Genomic DNA, 23,906 nt, shown 5'->3' with positions numbered 1-23,906 from the left:
ATCAAACATTAAAAGCTTCCCTAAACAGGGCTGCCTTCAGATGTCTTCTAAAAGTTTGGTAGTTATTTTTCTCTTTGACATCTGGTAGGAGGGCGTTCCACAGGGCGGGCACCACTACCAAGAAGGCCCTCTGCCTGGTTCCCTGTAACCTCACTTCTCGCAATGAGGGAACTGCCAGAAGAGCCTCAGTGCTGGACCTCAGTGTCCGGGCTGAACGATGGGGGTGGAGACGCTCCTTCAGGTATACTGGGCCAAGGCCTTTTAGGGCTTTAAAGGTCAGCACCAACATTCTGAATTATGCTTGGAAACGTACCAATATAGGTCTTTCAAGACTTGCGTTATGTGGACTCGGCAGCCGCTCCCAGTCACCAGTCTGGCTGCCACATTCTGGGTTATAGTTTCTGGGTCAACTTCAAGGATAGCCCCATGTAAAGCGTACTGCAGTAGTCTAAGTGGGAGATAACCAGAGCATGTACCACTCTGGTGAGACAGTGGGTGGGCAGGTAGTGTTTCAACCTGCGTACCAGATGGAGCTGGTAGAATTGACCTGCGCCTCCATGGACAGCTGTGAGTCCAACATTGCTCCCAGGCTGTGCCCCTGGTCCTTCAGAAGAAATAGAGAAGAAATGTGTGTTGCTGTTTTAATGAGAGGGCTGTGATAGAAGTTCATAAGCGTAGGGATAGCAGACAGGAAAAAAATTCTCTTCAAACACAAGAATGTGGGGGTATCCTACGAAACCAATCGGAAGTAACTAGAAGACAGACAAGAAGGAGTATTTATTCACACAAAGCATAAATAACTTGAGAAATTATTTGCCAGGACTGAAAGAAAGACTGCGTTAAAAGAAGAAAAATGCCCAGAGCAGGATGGGGAAGCTGAGGCTCTCCAGGAGTCACTGAAGGGCAACTCTCACCATCCCTGACCACAGGCTCTGCTGGCTGGAGCTAAGCGAAGCCGCAGGATCACAGCTCCCCCACGCCTGGTCTTTGGTGCCTGTTTATTTCCCTATAATTGTTAAACATGGGACATCATAATTCAGAGGCAGCCTCCCTCCAAAACATGAGCTGCATTTCACAGTATGTCTTCCTAGCGTGCTACAGAGACATCTACCAGGTCACTGCTGGAGACAGAACGCTGGGCAACAGTCACCGTTCACCTGATCCAGTAAAGTGGCTATTAAAACATAAAATAAAAATCCTCAAATTCTCACCAAAGAATAAAAGGGAGCAAGCTGGGACAGAGGAAACAAAGATGCAGCAGGAACAAATGTAAGTTTTGTGCACTTTAAAGAAAAAAATAGTACCACCATTTTAGAATAACTAATGGTATTATTATTGGTACTTTTTACAAAACAAGGCTTACAAAATGAAAAATGAGGCAGGGAAGGAAGGACGAAAAAGGAGTTGTGTATTAAAAGGAAGTACATTTTTAGTACAGATAAAAAGATATAAAATGCAAGGGTCTTCCTATGAAAAATATCCTGTATCAGGAAGCGAGAGAGAAAAAGCAGCAGAATCTCTGTTTGAACCTTCCTATTAAGAATACTCATTCAGTTTTCATTGCGATTTAATAGTGCCAAGATGCTTTTAAATTCAGAGAACATGCTTGCTGCAATGCCTCTTCCTTTAAATTCTCAAAAAAGGTGTTGTGTTTTTTAATCTTGCAGTGGGTAAATTGCAGGTTTTTAGGAAGATATATTTAATATAGTTTGGAACTTCAAAAACACAGAAGACAAGCTGACTGGGAAGAAGATGTGATGCTCTTTGTGCTCTGCAGCGCCCTCTGCTGATAGCAGAGCTGAGCAAACATCCTTCATTAACCTAAAGGAACCAGTCAGTAATCCACACACAACATTTAAGCATGTCACAGAATAAGTTTCAAGACTCATTAGAAGCAGCCCTTGAGGAAATGGGGAACTGTGGTTTGCCAAAGAAACTATAAATGCTAAGCCACAGTTACAAATGATCTGCTTTGATCTCCAGGATCAGCTGAGAGAAGCTTTCCACCAATTCTTTCTGGGCAGCAAATGTGAAAAATGACTGTGCCTGAAAGCACTCAGGGACCCTCAAGAGTTATATGGGATTCCCTTCTCCCAGAGGCCCCGGGGAGCCCTGACCATTGGGAGGACATTAAACCTTGGAAACACTTGCATGCTCTCCATGCAGAAATGTGCCGTTCTCATGTCCTATAGCAGACACACCTTCTCAGCCAGCAAACACCTTCTGAGAAACCTGGAGACCAAACCTACCAGGTGGGAGCCTTGGGGCACTGAGACCTCCCAGCCCTAGTGATGCTGCCAGGACAAAGCAGCTACACCAGCCGACTGAGATCAGCAGCCGGGTGCTTTCAGCAACTTCAAAACAAACCACAAACCTGACAGATTTAGATGAAACCAATTTCCCTTCAAGGATCTCTTACATCCACTTTATTCAAAATAAATTTTACAATCACCCAGGGATTACATGAGGCCACAGTTCCTCCTTTGAAAAGTAACTCCTTTCCAGCGCAGCAGGAGAGAGCAGGGTCTTATGCCTGTGCTGAGAGTCTTGAGAGGAGAGGGAGGGCCATAGCTCAGCGGTGGAGCATCTGCCTTGCAAGCAAGAAGCCACAGGCTCCATCCCCACTGCTACCTCCAGGTAGTTGGAAGAGAATCCCCTCGGAAGTCCTGGAGAGCCTCCTGCTTCCTTTCCAGAGCCATTACTGTTTTTAACAATAACCCAAGGAAACTATATTTACTCAGACAAACCTCATGGAAGTGCAAGCTAGCCATACCCTAACCTCCCAGAGTTCCAAGCAAGGGCAGCCTGAGCTGGCGAGGTGTGCTTTTGGCCCATGATAAACATAATGGGTGGAGGAAAAACTGCTGCTCACCAGGCTCAACTCCACAACGCATCTTCAGGACCGGAGCTAAGTCCAAGAGCACAAGCAGTACAAGAGCACAAAACTGTCCGGGGCACCGTATTTTTGAGCAACATTTATGTGTGGCAAAGTGGCAGTGGGCAAGTTTTATTTTCCTCCCAGCCCCTGTACGGGTGATATAATTTGGGTTTTTCTATCTGGATTTTCCACTTTAGGCACCAAAGCATTATTGGTCAACTGCTTGATGAGCCTTCACTTATCAAAAGCTTCCGTCCTGGTTTAGGAGCAATTAGCCACAAGTGTCATTCTTGAGGAAACTGATGCAAGAGGAACATAGCTGAACTGCAAGGGCCAGGGATACAAAACAGAACACAGCCGGCACCCTTAGTATTCTTTGTAAACAAGGTCAGCTTATTTACGCTGCAAAATATGTAGGGTCGTGGTGCCTCAGTTCTGGAACACCCTCTGCCTGGTGTCATATGGCTGGTCACATGTTTCTTTGTCACTGTTCAGGGAGAATGGGCTCATTTTTTCTCGTTTTGCTGGCTATGGTTAGAATGTTTCTGAGCCTTAGGTTTGTGGTTTCATAGTAATGATGCTGTGTTCTTGTAATTCGATATTGATGAAATTTTACTGTTATCTTAATTGTGCTCTGTGGTTTGTAATGGTATGATTTATTTTTACGTAAACAGCTTTGAGGTCACTTGTGGCAAAATGGTGTATATAAGCACATTATTGTTGTTGTTGTTTCAATCACTGCTGAGATGTGCAGCACTCATTTACATGCACTCTTGCACTGTTTATTCATGTGAATGTTACCAAATAGAGTGTGTCTGAACCCTTCCCAGGGCACCTCAGTGCATCACGGTCAGGACATACCCCTCTCTGGAATACCCTTTAATGTCTTTATTAAAAACTGAAGCTTCTCAGGGCAAGTGTGACGCGGCAGCTAAAAAAGCCAATGCAATTCTGGGCCGCATCAATAGGAGTATAGCATCTAGATCAAGGGAAGTAATAGTGCCACTGTATTCTGCTCTGGTCAGACCTCACCTGGAGTACTGGGTCCAGTTCTGGGCACCACAGTTCAAGAAGGCCACTGACAAACTGGAACGTGTCCAGAGGAGGGCAACCAAAATGGTCAAAGGCCTGGAAACGATGCCTTATGAGGAACGGCTAAGGGAGCTGGGCATGTTTAGCCTGGAGAAGAGGAGGTTAAGGGGTGATATGATAGCCATGTTCAAATATATAAAAGGATGTCACATAGAGGAGGGAGAAAGGTTGTTTTCTGCTGCTCCAGAGAAGCGGACACGGAGCAATGGATCCAAACTACAAGAAAGAAGATTCCACCTAAACATTAGGAAGAACTTCCTGACAGTAAGAGCTGTTCGACAGTGGAATTTGCTGCCAAGGAGTGTGGAGGAGTCTCCTGCTTTGGAGGTCTTTAAGCAGAGGCTTGACAACCATATGTCAGGAGTGCTCTGATAGTGTTTCCTGCTTGGCAGGGGGTTGGACTCGATGGCCCTTGTGGTCTCTTCCAACTCTATGATTCTATGATTCTAAGAAGGAGGAGGAGGAGGAGGAGGAGGAGGAGGAGTCCTCCTGTAAAATGAAGTGAGAGCAAAGGATATGGGAGCCAGGCAAACACCCTCCTTATTAACGCCAACAAAAGTGGCCAGTGCAGATTGCCTTTGTTCACACAGCAACAGTCTTGTGGCTTGAGAAGGACAAGATGTGTGCCGACTCCCAAGGAATCCCTCTCTTGTTCCAATCAAAACTCCTTCACAGAAAAATTACCTATACAGACTTCTACGCAGCCAGTTTGTGGCAGCAACTGTCCTTTCTCGCAGCCAGTTCTTCACAGGGACACGGCGATGATTCTCCCATCAACTCAGAAACAACTGAGTCAAAAAAAATTTAAAATGCTGATAACAGGAGAGAAAGAACGCCGGAGCACAAGAAGTTTTCTGGCACACACATGCGCGCGCGCACACACACACACACACACACACACACACATCTCCTGAAGTGCAGTGACTTCCCGAGGAACAGATAGGAAAGTGATTCTCTTAACAGCTGGAAAGTGTTAATTAAAAGCAACAGAAGCAGGATGTCAACATTGCTTCCCAGAGAAGGCAGTGGCGGCAGCAGAAGGGCTGCATTCTGACTTACCTTAAGATACATAAGCAAGTCTTGGCCCCCGACGATAAGCGGCAGAACCCAAACCTCTGCTTGCTGTCAATGTCTGTGAGCACAAAAGTGAAGTTCTGGCCAACTTGGCCAACTGTGAGGCTGGAAATGGGGAGAACAAAGGAATCTATTAATGGGCTGTTCACTGTAACCACGCCAAGTATCTAAACAGACTTAAGTCATTGAACCAGCAGCGCTTCCTCTCTCTGTGCTGCTTCTGAGAGAAGGAAGGCAGGGAAAGGTCCAGTTCAGCTGGACCCACCGTGGTAAGTACAGTACTACCTAAAACCAAAACTGCACCAGCCCCAAACCTTTGAATTTAAGGATCCCTTAAATTTATGATACTGAGGCAGAGCCAACACCACACGTGTGTTTGTTGAATCACCTCCCCTCCCCCCCAAGCTTCTTTGCAGATCATAACCTTACAATTTAGGAAGACTTTCATGATTCACATTTATTAATAAATAGTATGAACCACAGGGACAACCACCACAGCACCAGCCATAATACTAATACTCTGGCGTCATCATTGTACACAGTTGGGATGGAGCACCTGTGGCCCCCAGGTGTTGCCCCAGCCCACATGGCCAGTGCTCAGGGGTGATGAGGGCTGAAGCCCAGCAGCTTATGGAGGGCTGGACACATGACTGCTTTACCAAGCCCAAGAGGACAGGTCTCTGTCCTGAGGGGCTTCCAATCTAAAATTCAACCCAAGGGAGAAAACAGGGGGGAAGAAGCAAGGATAAACAAGGGGAAATAGGCAATTTTATTCAAATGGATTTAGGCTTCTTTACAGGGTGCAACAAACCTTCCCTCTTTGTCTTCATATTTCATGGTGTAACAGTCAGTGCTTCAGTAAAGGAAACAGGAATGCCCACAGCCAGATGAGAGCAATGTGTCAGTTCTACCAAAATGAGTTTTGAAGATAGCAGGGTGCATCTGAGCATGTGCAGAGTGTCTTTCCTTTAAATCTGGGATTGCTAGAAACAGGCTTCCATGACCTCTCTCCACCACTGGAAATTAGCCACTGAGGAATAGCACAATCACTCAAGGTAATTTTAAAGCACCTAATGGCCTTCTGAAACACCGCAGACCTTTCAAAAGGCATTCTGTCCCCAACACAGAGGGAATATGTAAGCTGAAGTCTCCTATGACAACATGCATGCATTGTCAAACAATGCTTTTTGCTTTGGTTAATTAGGATTATGATTATTAACTAATACTTCTTTGAACAGGTGACAACCCTAGTTTTTAAGAGCTTGATCTAACCCAGCCTCCCTCAACCTGGTCCATCCAGTTGTTACAGCTCCCACCACAACCTAATCAGCCAAACATTGCAATCTTACTTTATATAGGAGGGTTTCTGCAGAAGACTTGTTTGGTGGCAAATACCATCTAACACCTTCTCAGCTAGACAAGGCCAGTATTTTGGGTCTGACCTTTCGTGGGAAGTTATTTGTTTGTGTTAAGGATGTCATCACTAACAGAGATTCCAAATTACTAAATCTTTTTAAAAGCCAGCCATAAAATTGGCTAGGTAGGGAAAAACCCAGCACAGCTGAAGAACTGCATAAGCCTTTTGGCTGTTGTGGCCAAAACTGCAAGTTTCAGCCAGTGTGTGAAGACACTACCCAAAGAAAAAATGTTATCTCTCTAGCTAGGCCTTCATGTTAATTAACAGAAAGGTTATATATCTTATTTAAGAGAGATTTTAAATTCAATTCTATGTAACCGGGTATTTGATACTGCTGGTTACCACCAATTGAAGACAACTAGTTTTAGGTCTGTTTGTCCTAGGTCTTTGGGTATTTAATTATAGGTGGATAACATCATCATCATCATCATCATCATCATTATTATTATTATTAAATTTACACAAAGCTTTCAAACTATGTAACACAACCAACATAGTTATGCAGCACTCTCCCTTTTTTTTAAAAAAAAATAGACTCTATGTCCAGAATAGAAAGCTTTGAGTTTTCTCAAGAAACAGGGAGAGAACTTTTGGTTACTGCTTTTTTAAAACTAAAGTATTCATTTAAGAGGGAAAACTGCCACAAAAGGGACGCTGTGTTTCCAGGTTTGGATAACATTTTATACTTTTAATAATACCTCAATTCAAAAACGTTCAGACCCATTTCCCCAAGTTTACTACAAGTAAAAAATAAACTACTGTATTCCAGGGACAAAAGGGGGAAAAATTAAATGGGAGCACAGAATATGCCCTAACAAAAAGGTGCCGGCTTTCCTTTGAATTGTGCCTGAATGCTGATCTCTCCAGAGTCCTCCTCCAAGAGGTGCTGTAGCAGCAAGACTGCTCTTCACCAAAGCTCGCCCTCTCTGCACAATTGCTCCAAAGCACATCCCACACACCAAGGAACAATCTTGATAACACGGTTCACATCTGGGCCTTTTCTGAAAGTTATGATCAACTTGCACTCTGCGGCAAGGTGCTCATTTGCTTTGCCTACAAGAGAGCAAACAATGCAACAATATTGTTTGACAATGGTGGGCCCCCTCCTGCCTTGCAAAGGAGCTCACCTCTGTAGGAGCAACTCCTCAAATACTCTTTAAAAAATACATCTCTGGCTAAAAACCGAAGCAGAGCAGGGGGAAGAATGGCACCAGAAGCTAAAAGCAGGGGTACAAAGCCTCCTTTCCCAACACTATAATTAGTAAAGGATATTACTGCTAGCAGCTTGATACCTCTCTCATAAATAACAGCTTGCTTTATACCATGTGTGAAACCTATTACTTAAAGCATGAATTTCCAGAATGGAGTACAGGAGGAAAAACGTATATAACATGCAGTCTAATTTCTTTATGCTTTGCCAGGTTTTTGTGAATGCCACATCACACACAGGCAAATTGCAGGCTTGTGATCCTGGGCTCACTCCTACAGAACAATCAGGCATGACTCAGAGACAAAGCAGAGGACTGGATCATTCTTTAAGAAGGCCAAAGGCTAACAATACTTAGCATGTATAGAGCACTTTCAGCATTCAAAGTGCTCTATACTTATTTTCAAGAAATCCTCAGTGCATCTCCATTAAGGGTTAGGTCAGAAATATTATCCCCATAGAAGCAGGGGGCTGAGGCTTCAAGAGTGACCAGCTAGTCTAAGGCCACCTGGAAGATATGTGGCTAAGCTGAAATTGAACCAGTAGCCTTGAAGTCTCTTTCTTGTGGAAACTGCACAACAACAGCTTTTCTGATGCATGGAGTAACTCTCCGTTCATTCATACAGTTGTCTTGCTAACTGCTGCATTTGTAAATAAATTTATGGTGGCACACTGTTTATTCTTCAACCTGGGTTACCTTATACCCATTAGGAGGCATGTCTAATTGCTCAACCCACTTTTGAAGGTTTGCAAACCAAGATTGTCTCAGAACTTCCATTTGCCAAAATGTAATATGGGCGTAAAAAAATAAACTATAGGGAAAGCAGAAGGGCCGAGACTAAGGAATCTGGTGCACGAATCCTCTTCATGTAAAAACCTATAGGATGACATTATACTAGTCTCTCTGCCTGCCTTGGCACACCATCTGCAGAAAGATCAGGGTCAAACCCAGCATCACCCTTACACCAGAGGTTGTAAGGGTGGATAAGTACTGCCTGCTAGACACCTTATGAAATGTCTAGAGCACTACATTCTGTGGGCACTTTTCTGCAAAGCAACTGCTCTCTCCTTGGGTCTGGGCTTTGAAACTGGCAGGCATAAAGAGCTCTCAGCAGGGGATTGGGCCAGGTAAACACCCTTCTGAATTCAAGCTCCTAATTCTCTCTCATTCTCGCAGTGTAAAAACCTATGATGAGATCCAGGTTCCCTATTATTAAAATGCAGCTTGGACCTACAAGTAATGCAATCAGGAACTAGGGAGGCATCCTCACCAACATGGGAATCCTGTGAACAGCTGGGGCAAAAGGCCATGTCTTCTCCAGATGAGAAAACGGGAGCCTAAGAATGAGAAGGCGGCAGAGAAGGTCCCAGCAGTACAGAAAGGGAGAACAAACAAGCAATGCTTTCAATGCCAGGCCTCTGCCTAGGAATCTCCAAAGACCCTCTCCAATGGCCATTCTACTTTGTCTGTGGATGCAAGGTTACTATGGTGATTCAATGCTTAATTTTAGTAAGAGGAAGGTTAGAGGATGAGAGACATATGCCACGCTGGTCCACAATTAAAACCAGAGCATTTATGAGGCAGGCACAACTTTTATGACAAAAGGAGATTGGTTTTCATTAACTTGCTAAGGCACTAAGATAAATCTGAGTCTCCCTTTTCCACAAGTGAGAACCTCTGGTTCAATGATCCCTGAGGAACGGGAGCAGGAACAGTCTCTTCTATGGTTCAGCGCTGTGCTGGTAGCTGGAGCTGCAAAACCAGCATCTAGGAATTCCCTAAGCAGGGAAGTCAACATTGTGCAGGCCAAGAAAATAACCTGCTGGCCAGGCAGTCAGGCCCCAGACAACACAACCATTCACTGCTCTGCCATAGGCCAAGCTGCAGCTGACGACCCCCCGGGAACCTCACTCAGCTCTCCTTGCCCAGAGACAGATTCCCAAACTTACCAGTCACATCACGGCTCCCATCACCACCTGCACCATCCCCACTTGTCACTTTTTACCAGGATGACAAGGAACCATTTGTGAGTACCCTGGGATTGGTCAGTCAACCAGCTACCAATCCACCTATCAGTTACCTTGTTCAACCCACATTTTACCAGCTTCCTCGCAAGACTATCACGGGAGACTTTGTCAAAAACCCATTCCTTTTTGTGAATGATGAAACAGCTGCAAAACAGCAAGGACTCCAGCTGGGCCACCCAAAAGAGATGGACAGGATGAGCATAGCAAAACTGGGAGCCACCCAGAGTGGCAGGGGCAACCCCGTCAGGTGGGTTGGGTACAAATAAATTATTATTATTATTATTATGATAAGCCATCGGGAATTGTGGGAAGCCCCCAGAGTGAGCCAAGAAAGGGCACTGAGGGTAGGCAGAGAAGGAGGGGGGGGGCCTTCCCAGAGCAAACAGTGATTATTTCACCAAGACCATCTCTGGGTAATGCTTGCCAAAATTACAGCATTATCTCTAGTTATTCTTTTATTCAATTAAAAGTTCAAAGAATCGTGAAACTGAGATGAAAGGAACATGGGGTGGGGCGGGCAGGCCAATGTTCGAAGGCATGACAATTCTCCACCAGCGCCAAGGCCTCTCAGCCTTTCACTCCATCCCAAGATCCACCTTAGCTTGTGCCAAGAAACAGATGTTGGCTTCCTTCCAGAAAGGGACCTGCCCAGAATTGATTGTCTTAATCAGAGTTATAAACCTGGGGCTGTTCAGATCCGCATAAGAAGAGGTAGGGAAGTAATTGACAAAGCTCATTTCTGCTTCCAGGGTATGAGTCTTTTAAAGTTGCAACGGCAACAAAATGGTGGCGAGAGGATGGAATCAGACTCCCCTACCCCTAAGCCCTGCCACAGAAATTCATGAGGTTTTGCCACATTCCTCTTCCACTGGGGTCTCTTTATTTAAGAAGCTGCGCAGATATATGGACAAAATATCTTTAAAAAGAAACTTTGTTGCTATTGTTTTCAAGGAAAAGAACAACCAGAAGTTTTTCCCCCTAGAGGGGAACTGTGAAATTGTAACTAAATCCTGGGAACTTGCAGCTGTTACTGATTACAACTGTGGGAAAGGATTTGTGACCTTGTAGGACAATGCCTTCAGAAGCACTGTTGGGTGCTTTCTGTAAAATAAATGCCCTATTGGATCAGTTAAGTCAGAAGACCAAAACAGGAGCGTGCCATGACAGAACAACTGAAAGAAGAGGACCTTGCTGAATCTTCGGCGCCAGGGATGGAGGGACTTTTGGCCCAGCAGGAAAATGAGCCTTTGGATTTGACAAACGAACTTGGAAAAAACCAGATTTGGAAAGACAAAGTTTGGCTGGAAATGGGGGGTTGGACTGACCCCCCTATGCAGGGATGTTTGGACTTTCCGAATCTGGCAATGGGCCGTCAGAGGTTTGGAGCTGTTGGGACTTCCAATCTTGGAGGGAATTTGAAACATGTTTTAAAATACCACATGGAGTCTAGTCTGGACTATGAGAAAGGGGCTGATGTGTTGAAAAGGGTCAAAAACACTACTAAGCTGGAGTTCCCACGAGTGAAAGGAAAATACTGTATGAAGAAGAACTGTGGAAGGGACATGGAAGAGATTTGAAGGCCTCGGATATAAGATCACCAGGTTAATGTGCCAGACTAATGGGATAAAAAGGACTGACAATCCCGGGACCGGGGGGAGGGGACGCTGGAAGAAGATTGGATTGTTTTTATTCTCTTTTTTTCTGTCATCAGAAATGTTTTATGAACGTTACAAAAATGTTGAAATGAAATTACTTGGCTCTTGTAAGAATGTTTAAAGAATTAGGTAAAAAGGTAATGGTTATGAGAAGCTGGTAAAAATAAGATTTAAGTTTTAAGGTTTTTTATAAGATAAGATGAAAATAGAGCAAGGTAATGTAATGACAGAACATTATGAATTATGGAAAGGATTTGCTGTGACAATTATTAATCAAGATACAGGAGATGGGAGGAGGAGGAGGTCATGGAAAGAAGGTAATGAAAGTGAAGAATTTGAAAATGATGGTTTTATTTTTTATTTTTTCTGTTTTTGTCTTTCTTCTCTGTAATTTTGTCTTTTTTTTCTTTGTAATTTTAAAAATTCTTTTTTCAATAAATATTATTAAAAAGAAGAAGCTGCACAGATAAACAGGCAATTCAGCAGAAGACCAGTGTATCTGCAGGGCAGGGAAGGAATCCAGTGGTTAATGTCTACGGGGAGGGGGTAGGTCCTGGAGCTGACGCTTATTGTGAGCCCCCTTCTACACTAACATGAAAGCTCTGTAGCTCTGTTGTGTCCCCAGACACAAAGGACTCTGCACACCACCAGAGGCACTCTTTTCTTCATTATTTCGCTTGTTCCAACAATTGAGTCCAGCATTCAAAGCATAAATTACAATTGAGTTGAGTACAGCATTCAAAGCATAAATTAAGCCCCGGCAGAAGTGTGTGTGTGTTGTATATACAAAAAATATCAACCAGTTATGCAAACAGGGTTGGGGTGAGTGAGAGAATGGGCTGATGCTATTAAAATGCCCAACTCCTGTGTTTATCCTCATGTCAGTAGAGTTTTACTTAGTTTTTTTAAAAGGGATTTTTGGCTTTTAAAAATATATAAAGAACATATTGATTTATCCCCTGGATACATATTCAGTCTGGCCTGTGGGGTAAAAATGATAGGTGAACAAATGCTCAGAGGAAAATACAAGTATGAATTGCAAATAATCATGATTTATTCAAGGGTGGGGGTGGGGAGACCCTCCTCCCTGCAGATGCCATGCAAATTCCACAGAAATGAGGAAAACATGTTTCTGGAACGATTGTGATTAAGATCAGATTTAGATTATGGTCAAAAATAGTTCTTGACGTTAGCTACTGCAAGTCTAAGGAGATGGGAGCCCGGGAGCGGCAGGGGTACCACTTCACACGATGTGAATATTTACTACCAAGTGAACGACGAAATACTGCTGTTAAAAAGTCGGCAGCAAGAGCATCTGCTTCTTCTAGATATTTGCACTAGAAGACCAGTTGTGTGGTTTAAGACCATGCTTTCCATCCACTGCAGAGCCCAGGAGGAAGGTGCTCTTGGCAATTCGCTTCCTTCCCTAAAGGCTCGGCAGAGCTCATCTTGAGACATCTTGCTTGGGCACATCCGGGGTAAAGGCAGCATAAGAAAATACCAATACACAAGGCAAAAGAGAATTTTGCTTTTTGGTTGGTATTTGCTATCATTTCTGTAGCTGGGTTAGAGATTTGAAAGTGCTTACCTGGCCCAGAATGGGGCACGTTAAGAAGCAAAAATAAGTGAATCAGCTATATTATCATCACTATCATCTCAGTATTCCTAGCTCAGGAAAAAGAGTTCCCAAAGAGGTCACAGGCAAACTATTCAGCTAGTACTAATACAGCTGCCCCAAATATTCCCCATGAATATATGAAGCCCCCTTCCAGTGAATTGGATGGCAGTCCAGTTAGCCCACTACGGCCTCCTCAGGCTAGAAGGAGCTCTTCAAGGTCTCAGGCAGAGAGGGCCTTTTCCCACCACAGGCTATGTGGTCAATTTGAGTGGTGACACTGGAGGTAGGACTTTCTGCAGCAAAGGCTGCACTCCACCACTGAGCTCTCCAGGTGAATTTCATATGGATATTCATGCCAAAACTAGCACCAAAGGAGAACGGATGGGCCAACGCTGCGTGCATGCTGTCTCTGTCAGGAGGAGCCAGGGGGGTTAAATGGCCAGAGGCTGCTGCTGCCACTGCTGCTGCCACCACTGGCTGGAAGCTGTTCCCCGCTCCTTCCTCTCTGCAGGAGGAGGAGGAGGAGGAGTTGACCACTGAAGCAGCGATGCGCTCAGCTTCGCGGTTGGATTCCTGCACTTCCTTTGAGCATTGGGGGAGGCTGGCCCCCTCTCCCAAAAAATATTAAGGGGGCACAAAAGGGCTCAGCCCCTAGGAGACGGCACCCCTGACTAGCACATTTGGCACTGCGGAATGATTAAAAGAAAAAGAATTACTCACCTTGCCAATGCTATTCAGAGCCTTTTTGTCCTCCCTGGAGTCTGGTCCTGGTTTCTATTTTTCCTCCTCTGTTTGGCCTTAATGCCCTTAGCCTCATTGCCTGCACCGCCATGTAAGCCTAGTGGCTGGATTGGCCCACACTGATTTTAGTTTGCAGACACCCGTGAGCATTGCATAGCAACGCCAACCAAGTCATGTGGCAGTGAGGACAAACAGGAAGGCAAATGATGGCAAGAAGAGCAGCAGCAGCAGCAGAACAATGAGACTGAGGGCTAAAACCACCAGATGCGGAGGGCACTAAGTAGCTCTGGCTCAGCCCAGTTCAAAATCCAGATATTTAGATATTGAGAGTGCATGGGCGGGAGGCAGCACACATATTTTTACTACTCCAATCAAAACTTTTGAAACTCTAGAAAGTGAAGTTCCAAAATTAAATAGTCACAGCAACTCACACTTGCAGAATACCTATAACCATGGTTGTAAATGCAGCAAGTTGTCAAGCACAGGAGCCTAACTATTAAATCAGCAGAAGTTTTAAGTTTGGCATTAAAAGCTTCATTAGTAGCAAGAAGAAAAGTGATACGACTGTTGGTCGAAGCATGGTAAAATTTAAACTTTTTTGATGGTGCCTATAAAAATCCTTCGAAAAAAGGATGTTGCCACTGTAATTTACACTTGGGTGTTTTAAATCAGGTTCAGGGAGAAAAAGCATTAAGAACGATGCGGTTTTTATTCTCTGCAACTGTTTTATTGACAGAGGGCTATTTGTTTTTGTTTTTCCCTTCTTGTAAAGTACAGAAATCTAACATTACCTGTCCACATAGAAGGGGAAGCAGAACTTGGTCAGAGTCTGTAGAATTTCCTGTGGAGAGAAAGGGAGAGAGAGAGAGAAAAGAGAGAGATAATTTATACATCTAATGGGACCAATAAATCTAACATTAACCACAGAACACAATCTTATAACTTTGCCCTGAAGAAACAAGAGACAGATGAAGAGAAATGTGCTTTATCAATTACATGGAAGGAGTACCAGGCAGTCAATCATGTGAAATAATAAACATGATCAAACTTCATTAAAAATGAAAAATTAATCAAGATTCACACATGGGCAGGCAGCAGGAGCCCTCCAGCGGACCTCCGGAGGGAAGGAGGTGGCTGAGCCAGTGTGCGTTAACTTGCCTCTGGGGAGACGCTCCGACCTGACCATATGGACACCAGCGAACACCATCCGGCCAAGACAGCTCTTTGGCCTGGCAGCATTTCCTCTCCTGGCACATTACTTGCTCGTATCCTAGGAACAAGGGCTGCTGGGAGTGGAAAGGACTTCCCAACAAACACAGCACAGAATAAAACCAGCAAAGGCTCTCCGGAGCTATCCTAGGCACACTGTCCCTCTCGCCACACTGCAGGGGGGGTCACAGGCAGCATGGAGGTTTTTAAGAGAAGGCTTAGCAGAAGTTTGCTTTCGGGAGAAAATTACAAGTCACAGTAACTTACGACAGTGAGCTGAATAATACAATGCAATAATGTAAGTAAGGGCTGAGGGGAGGAAGTTAAGACTCCATCTATATGTATATTTCTTAAATCTTGAAAACAAAACACTTTAGGACCATCTGTTCTCTGAATATCCCTCTAAAAGGAATCACAGAGATTAAGTTCTTCTTTGTTCAATGTAGTTCAGGAAGTGAGGTACACAAGCACAAAAGCGCGTCGAGGGAAAATTACCCAGAACAGTACAAGAACCGGGGAAGCTCTAGCTCTGTGTTTAAAAGTAAAAACATTCAATATTGTCCTTTTTATAAAAACAACATCACGTTGCCCATTCTCTACATATTTACATATTCAAGAATGAAGAATAAGTCAAGTGGTTTTTGATGATTTTTTAAGTGGAACTACATTAAACAAACACTTGATAAAATTAATGATCAATTTACAAAACGAAGCACTTTCCAGGCCAGTAATAATAAATTATCTGTGCTAGCAGAAGTGATGCTTCGTGCTTCATTTATTTTTAAAACCACTTCCATCATTTAACAAATAAACCACATCAATCTAATCACCCATTCAATGGAGCAGAAAACATATTGACTCTCCTGGCAAGAACATGGTCCTCCTACACAATTCAATTGAGCATGCCCCATTCCTTCATATGCTTTCAAGCTCAATTGCTCAACACTGCATCACCTATTTAAAAAGTGGGGAGAGGAGTAGTACAGTATTGCCAAATTAAAGGTTATGGAGCACAGCCAAGGGAAGAAAGGGCCAGGGAGAGAGAAAGAGGAGTGTTTCCTAAGGGGCACAATCTAGGGCTGGGTTGCTTTATAATTTCTCTTTTAAAAGCACAGAACAGCTTGTTTAGACAATGGAATAGTTTAGTGCTTGGTTTATCCTAGGTCTAATGCTTGTGGAAACCAACAAGTGAGACAAAATTCAGTACCTATGTGGATTCCTGCCAGGAGCTTAACAACCCCTCTGTCCCAGGAAGACAGTGAAGAAGAGAAAATGAGGTTGATTGTCTGCTGGGTACGGTTTGGTTTAATGAATCACAACCAGTGCCTGTTAGGGCCGGGCAGTGTCTGGTTTTCAACACTGTGATCTATCACCAGCTAAACATCACAATATGTAGCAAAGTATTGGAAGACACAGGATCTACCCACTCTGGAAGAATGGCAGACGAAGGTGATAGACTATATGGGACTGGCTGAAATGACTGGCAGAATCCGAGACCAAGGGAAAGAGACGGTGGAAGAAGATTGGAAGAAATTCAAAATTTATCTTAAGAAATATTGCAAAATCAATGAATGCTAAAATGTTGAGCGTATAGAAAAAAGGGGATTACAGCTGTAAAAGGTTAAGTAAAAGAACAAGGGAAAATTAGATAAACTTAAGGGGGAGGATTTGCTGAAACTAATTTGGAAATTGGGATGCAGAAAGGGGAGGTATGGGGAAGTCGGTGAAGTAAGGTTTAAGAAATAAGGATTTAAAATTATACATGTTTGTTTATGTGTTTGTCTGTTTGTATTGTGTATTGTTTGTGTTTATATAAATTGTGGAAAACCAATAAAAAAATTTATATATATAAAAAAATCACAATATGTAGAGGCTAAGAGGGAATGTCTTGGCAACTGGGGCCTAAAACTGACAATTCCTTACTTACCTTTAGCCTACTGCTACAACTGTTGTCTTATAGTATGGGTAATTTTCTCTAAAAGTAAAGCTGTAGGAGTAATTAGTACCATAGGTAAATTGAAAAAATGTTCCCTAATAGACACGAGAGACACACAGACAAAGAGAAGGAGAGAGAGAAGGGGAGAAGGGAGGAAAGAGGCAAAAACAAGAGGGCAAGGTGTTTTTATTTTCTTTAACTCAGAAGTAAATAATCCCAGTTAACTTTTCCAGGGAACTAGCACTGGCTTCCCAGCAAGCCTGGCAGCAGCACTGGTATTCTGGGGAGGCGAGGCGGAAAGGCTTCCTCTTCTTCCAAGGGTCACAAGAGGGCTTGGGTGTCAGGGTCTCGCAGGCAGACGCTGCCAGCAGAGGGAGCCCAAAGAAAGAGGAAGGAAGGGGAAAGGGGTTCCCAGCAAGACCAGCATCTCCCTCAACCACCTACCAGTCTGGCGCCTGCACTTAAAACTAGAAGCTCAAGAGGAAAGTTCCCGGGTAGGCGACTTTCTTCAGGGCCTGCTCTTGAGGTTCACTGCAGGTGGCAGAGCAACAGGGGCAGCAGGAATGAGTAGAGGAGCAATGACCAAATTCATGTTTTCCCACATTGCGATTTTTGCATAGCACATGCACACATTGTGATTCACAATACAGTGGACCCTCTGGATACGAATGTAATTCGTTCCAGGGGTCCGTACATATCCCGAAAAATCCTTAAGTAGAGGTGCCGCTTCTGTGCATGCGTGCGCGGCGAATCTCGGAAGAATAGACTTCCGGGTTTGCCATGTTCGCAACCCGAAAGTTACGTTACCCGAAGGTAACGTAACCCAAGGGTCCACTGTACATTGCCACGTCAAATATTACGAAATTAGGACCACAAGGTAGACTTCAAACCAGAATTGGACAGTGTATTGACACTTCGCCCAGCCCTAATGTCTGTGCCAGGCTATTTTGTGTCCTAGGCAAAGCTAATCCCTTGCACGCACACCCCCAAAATGCTAACTTCAATTTTCAAAACCAGGCATCCTGTAGAGAAAATGAAGAATACAAAAGTTTAAACTGCTATGTTTATTTTAAATTGTAAGAATAAGGAATACAACTTTGATTATCTGTCTGAAATACAAAAGAAAATGTTTTAGCACATAAATCGTTTTGAATAATCTTGCAAATTTAAGTCTCTTTGAGTTTTTCCTTTGCAAATTTTGTCACCAATTCCTTCAGGTCAAACGATTATGCTTGGGCACGTTTAACTGACGTAGCTGCCAAGCGAACTAGTCTCTTTCTCAACATTGTTAAGCATATTTAAGTTTTTTTATGTTTGAGCTTTGAGAAACTGCTTGCCACTGACACTGGAAGTGTGAGAAGGATCCTTAGAGCAACAGAAATATTGGGCTATTGCTCAGACCTTCAGCACCAGTATCTTTTGTTTCCATTGTGCATCAATGATTTTTCCAAATCATTGCAAGCCTTCAGTACATCTTCGGTAGATTTTTTGTTGATACTGTAAGTATCATACAGGAAGCCAAAGAAGGAATCACATTGCTGTGGCTGTGGGAATATATTCAATAGATTGTAGGGTCATGTCTAAGTCAGCATAGCAGAAACCTACTTTGAATTTCTGTGTTGGATCTTGAGGTCTCTTCCTGGGCCTCATCCTCAAACTACCCTTTCTTTCTCCTTTCTCTAACTTGTTCTGTCCTCGAAGGTTGAGAGAATTTCTAGTTTCTTTGCAATCTCAGTAGCATCTGTCAAAACCCCTCATCACCTCTGCAGCCCACAAGGTAATTCTTGGTCACTTGCAACTGGCCGGTAGCTGAATTTTTATCAGCTTCCTTCTTTTGTCGTAGCTTGCTTATAAGACTGACTTCAAAAAAGGGTGCTGTACCACGTAACAAGGAATACCACAAACCTGAACTTACAAATTGCAACAGCAAGCTTCAATTCAATACATATTTCCAGAAAAACCTTTTAGGCTTGTGTTTTCAAAGATCTCTACTAAAGCATCATATATACTACCAAGATGATATCTCAGTGGTTTCAGAGAATCGATCTGACTCTCCCATCTTGTTTCACTCAATGGCTTAACATTTATGCTAAACACAGCTAGTTAGAATTTGCCAATGCTGGGTCAATGCAGAGAAATAATTAGACATCTGTTGAACCAAACTGAAGAAACTAGTTGCTTCCAGACAACAACAGCATCATTGACTACCAAGTTTAAAGAGTGTGCATTGCAGGGCACACAAAAGGCACATGGGTTTATGTCCAGGACTTTCTTTGGTATGCAATTTTTTTTGCCCTTCAAGTTACTCCCATTATCATAACCTTGACCACACAGATTCTCAAATGGTAATCCCACTTGCTCAAGCTGTCCAAGAAGAGTTTCTGTCCTAAAGGCACTTGTAGTCTCCTTTATCCCCAAAAATGTTCTCTTACGATAACATCAGGCTCAGACATCTCATTATCTAATGGTTTTATTACATCAACATAGCGTACAATCATTGTCATTTGTTCAATATGACTAATGTCAGGTGTGCAGTCCAGAATAACTGAGTTGTATTTGGCTTAATTTGCATGTGCTATAATTTTCTGCTTTATAGCACCTGCTACAAGCTGTTTAAGCTCATTTGGGGTATCTTTTCCTACATAGTGAACCAATTTTTTTTTATCTTCAACACTGCACAAATGGTCATTCATGATGAGATCAAAAGGGATAGATATTCTACAAACTCCAAAAATGTCCGTTGCTAGCTATGTACAACTTTTCAGCTGTACCACGGGATACCACATTTTGCAAAAGCAATCAAGCATTCCCATATTCTTCAGAATATAAAATAAAAGTAAAATATTATCAGAAATTTGTAAGATTCAACAAAAGCTAATCTGAATAAAACTATGCCCCTCAAAGGTCAGTACAACGTCTGCTCTCTGAGGTCTGCACCCCAGGCGGCTGCCCAGTGGGGCTGATGAGAGCACCGGCCCTAGTCGCAACCGTGCAGAGCTGATTCAATCCTATCTTAGCTATGTCAGGAATTGATCCCCAAAGCCACAAAGGGAGGCTTTCTGGTTTGGAAGCAGGGACATGTGGAAAACAAGGCGCATGGATATTCCCACCTACTTGCTGTCAACAAAATTGGCAGAGATTTGGACTGTTCATTTAACTGTCTATGTAATTCCAAAATCAATCCTAAGCCCATGCAGTACAGAACTCAATATACCTTCTCTTCCGAAGAGCGGTGCTATTTGAGATCAAGGCGCACTGTCAGCAGCTGTTCTACAGCTCTGGAAATTCCTGCCACTAGAAACTCAACACAGACTGAACATCAGATGGGAACACTCCAAGTCATTGTGTTCATTTGGGCTGGTGATGGTGGAGGTTAAGTTGGTGATTAGCATGAAGTATCTTCAGGTTCACTCATTTTAAGCCTGACTGCTTTTAGCACAAAGCGGCTCCAACAAGGAGAGCTACCACCATTAAATATTTTAGGTCTGTGGAGCACCACGTGACTACCGTTTCAAGTGAGTAAGCACAGCTGTGCTCCTGCTATTCTGTGGGGCAGGGAGTGTTACTCAGCCAGAGCTTTTCTAAGTGGGTGGGATACAGAATTTAAATGGCTTAGGGTGGGCCAAACCAAACATGGTGCCAAGAGAACATGAGAAACCACAACCTATACGCTCTGTAGGTCTCATCTCCCAAGTCTGTGATGCCAACTCTACGTTCATATTTAATAATACCCTCCACTCACTCATTATGAAGCCGCTGAGCGGGCATGTGGGGCCTGGAACCATTGCCAGCTGCACTGGGCAAGGTGCAGTGATAACACCTGGCTACAAGAGCCATGCGCTACCAAAGCAGGAGTCTCCCCCACATCACGCCTTCACCTCCTCAACAGATTTGCATACAAGCCCTTCAACAGAGAGCCAGGGTGATGCCGTGGTTAACAGTGTTGAACCCTGGTTTGCCAAATCCCAACTCAGTCATGAAGCTCAATGGGTGACCTCAGGCCAGGCACTCACTCTCAGCCTAACCTACCTCACAGGGTTGTTGTGAGGACAAAGTCAGCAGGTACCATGTATGCCACCTGGGAAGAAAAATGTAATAAATAAACAAACTCCATAGCTGCGTGCTTTTTAAAAACTCATTATCCCACCCCATTGCATTGCATTGTTTGGGGACTGAGGGTCCACCTTTGTACATGCAGGTACACAAGCTTCTCTTCTGAAGCAAAGGCTCATGCCAATGCCCACACCTTTCCTACAGCTAACTTTGCTTTGTTATGGTAACCTCAGGGAGATAGAAACAAGAAATCACATTCATTTTTGCTTTGATTCATGGTGCCTCCATGTGACAAAAACTGAACATGCCTCCCCTCGCCCCCCCTTTTTCTCCACCATCGTGTGTGTGTGTGTGTGTGTGTGTGTGTGAGTGTGTGTGTGTGTGTGTGTGTGTGTGTGTGAGAGAGAGAGAGAGAGAGAGAGAGAGAGAGAGAGAGAGTTGGGGGTTGGGGGGGGGGAGCACAGACACATACACAAAGCCCAGGAACCAAGACGGAGGGGGACGCAGCTGAGAAGATGCAAATCACCTCGGTAGCTGCTGCTCAGGGTCCCAAGGGCAGAGTGTGCCTGCTTTCTGGATCAATCTCCAAGTTTGTATTTTCACAAATCTTTTTGTATGCAGTTTGATTTTTAACATTTTAATGAGCATTAAAGGAGAAAGAGAGTGAATCCATATCAGCCAGTCCCTGCCGTTAAAGCGCAGGGCATGAACCGCGTCCCTTGGGGGTCCCAGGAAAGCGCCTCACCGCTGGCTCCAGGACATTTGCCACCTGGCTCAGACAAGGCCCCCCCAACTCCCATTCTTTTCATAATGAAAATACTGCTGACATTATAAACCCCACATGGGCTTTTTAAAATCCCTCTTCATCGATCCAGCAAAATGTGTAACTTATTGGCGACAACACAGCACTCATTGATTAAGTTTGGTTTCAACACCAAAGTTTTCAAAATAAATGAGTCACAAAGGCAGCAAGGCAGTTCCCTTGTGTTGTAAAGTAGCCAAGGGAGAAGGGGGCAGCCTTGGGGAGGGACTGCCCCACTCCGGCCACCACAGACAGAGGCACCAAGAAACAACTCATTACTTACTCACTTTTACAGCCCAAGGAATTTGAGGCAGGAATTTGCTGCTATTGTTGTTTTGTTTTGTTTTGTTTTGTTGTTGTTATTCCAAGGGGAGGCCAAGCATCATTCACACACCCAGTGGAATAGATGAGAGAGACAAGAGAGATAGAGACACACTAAAGGTTCCCCCAACCCATTTCAGAACTGAGTGGAGAACTGAACAAAGTTTCACATATTCAGGCCTAACCGTCTACCCAGAATATTTTATTTTATTGTTTATTTCATTTATACCCAGCCCTCCGCCAAGGAGCTCACGGTGGCATGCGCCACTCTCCTCCTCCTCCTCCGCATTTTATCCTCACAGCAACCACCCTGTGAAGTAGGTTAGGCTGAGAGTGAGTAACTGGCCCGAGGTCGCCCAGTAAGCTGGTGGGGGATTTGAACCCTGGTCTCCCAGAGGCTCAGAATTTAACTTTACAATCTAGTATTATAGTTAAAGAAGCATATGGCGGTGAATGCCAGAGAAGCCGAAAGAAAGGCTAGCTCAAGCCTAACCCTCCAACACCACCTATCTGTTCCTGTTTCCCGTGCCCACCCAGTCCCTTACTCTCCCTTGGGGCAGAACTCACATTTTTCGAGCAGCTCCACGAACGACTATACGGGTCACATTCTGTCTCTCTCCCCACACTCCAATCCTTCCTGTTGCGGTTTTCCCTCGAGACACTCACACACTCAAAAACTCTCTCTTACTGATCTAAGAAAACAACTCCTCACCTGACTCCTTTCTCTGCCCTTTGGAAATCCATTGTTAGCAATAAGAACAAAAGAAGTTTTTTCTAAAGCAAAGCAAATCCCCCCCCAAGGGGGTCCTGTGCTGTTTACCAGCAGGGCAATGGCTACCAATAGTTTTGAGGAGGAAGACATTCTGTTTGAAGAGCAACTAGCTAACAAGATGGCAGCCCAAAGCTTCCAGGGCTCAATCCCAAAAGCTGTTTTCAGTGTTGGAACTCGACAATACAACCTGCACCATGAGCACCCCAACGCAACACAACAGCAACACTTGGTGGTACACATTTCTCTCATCTCTGCATAACCACAGCTCACTACCAATTATTTCAGTGGATGGGACCCAGGACATGGGACTTTCAACAAATGCCTACTGCTCATATTGCTCATCCTCTGGGCAAATAAGCTGGGTGGTTGTGACTAAGGGTGCACTGACTCGTCTTTAAATTAAGACTGTTAACAAGACCACAAATCTGATACAGGGGCAGAATCAGATGGAGAGGAAAGTGAATAGAACCAGAGCCAAGTGGCAGGACATGTGCTTTGCCCAGTTCCAACCCATGGCATATCCAGTTTAGAGGAGAAGGAGGAAGGATGAAGGGGCAGAGCTTGGAAAAACCCTCCACCACTGCCTTAGCCAACAGGCAAGACTGGGCTTGCATAAAGTAATTTCCTGCACTCCTAGAAGTCCCCAAGTTCAACACAAGTGTCTAAGGAGCCTTTATTCCAATCATTTGTATATTTAAAATATTTACACTCCACTCTTCATCTGCTTCAGTTCAGGGGCAGTTTACAAAATCACAACACAATTCCCTTTGCTTGATAACATCAGATGTGCCCCTAAATGTAAAACTTCAAAATAAGGCTGCTGTGGGAGACCAGCAGTCCTTTTGAGCCCTCTCTCTTGCCTGTACAGCTGCGCTGGTGTTTTAAAGGGGGCCTCCAGGGCCAGCTTCCAATCTGATTTCAGGCAAACTTAACTGTGAAGAGGAAACCTGGGGGTCATGGAAAGATATAAACATGCAGACTGCCCTCGAGATGGTTGGCTGGCATCACGCCATGCTGGCCCAGGTTCCTCAAGCTTTCATAACGTAGGAGCTTGCTCAAAGACAACGTCTATGGAGAAATTGTCAATGAGGAGGAAACTTGCT

General features: G+C 44.1%; 1 protein-coding gene across 5 annotated transcripts in view; it reads right to left on the bottom strand.

Moving 5' to 3' along the window:
- The window catches only part of DENND1A (DENN domain containing 1A), a 281,962-nt gene that overhangs the window by 167,015 nt on the left and 91,041 nt on the right, over positions 1-23,906 (bottom strand). For all 5 annotated transcript variants that reach the window (XM_081179677.1, XM_081179679.1, XM_081179678.1 and 2 more), the window contains exons 4-5: positions 14,502-14,551; positions 5,030-5,149 (exon numbers count right to left, since the gene is read on the bottom strand). In XM_081179677.1, coding sequence (XP_081035803.1) covers positions 5,030-5,149; positions 14,502-14,551 — 170 coding nt within the window. The remainder of the gene's footprint in view (positions 1-5,029; positions 5,150-14,501; positions 14,552-23,906) is intronic.

This window comes from Podarcis bocagei (genome assembly GCF_964188305.1).
Source record: "Podarcis bocagei genome assembly, chromosome: Z".
In the NCBI taxonomy this organism is placed as follows: Eukaryota; Metazoa; Chordata; class Lepidosauria; order Squamata; family Lacertidae; genus Podarcis; species Podarcis bocagei.
Note: the sequence above shows the minus strand (reverse complement) of the source record. Positions and strands in the feature narration are given on the sequence as shown.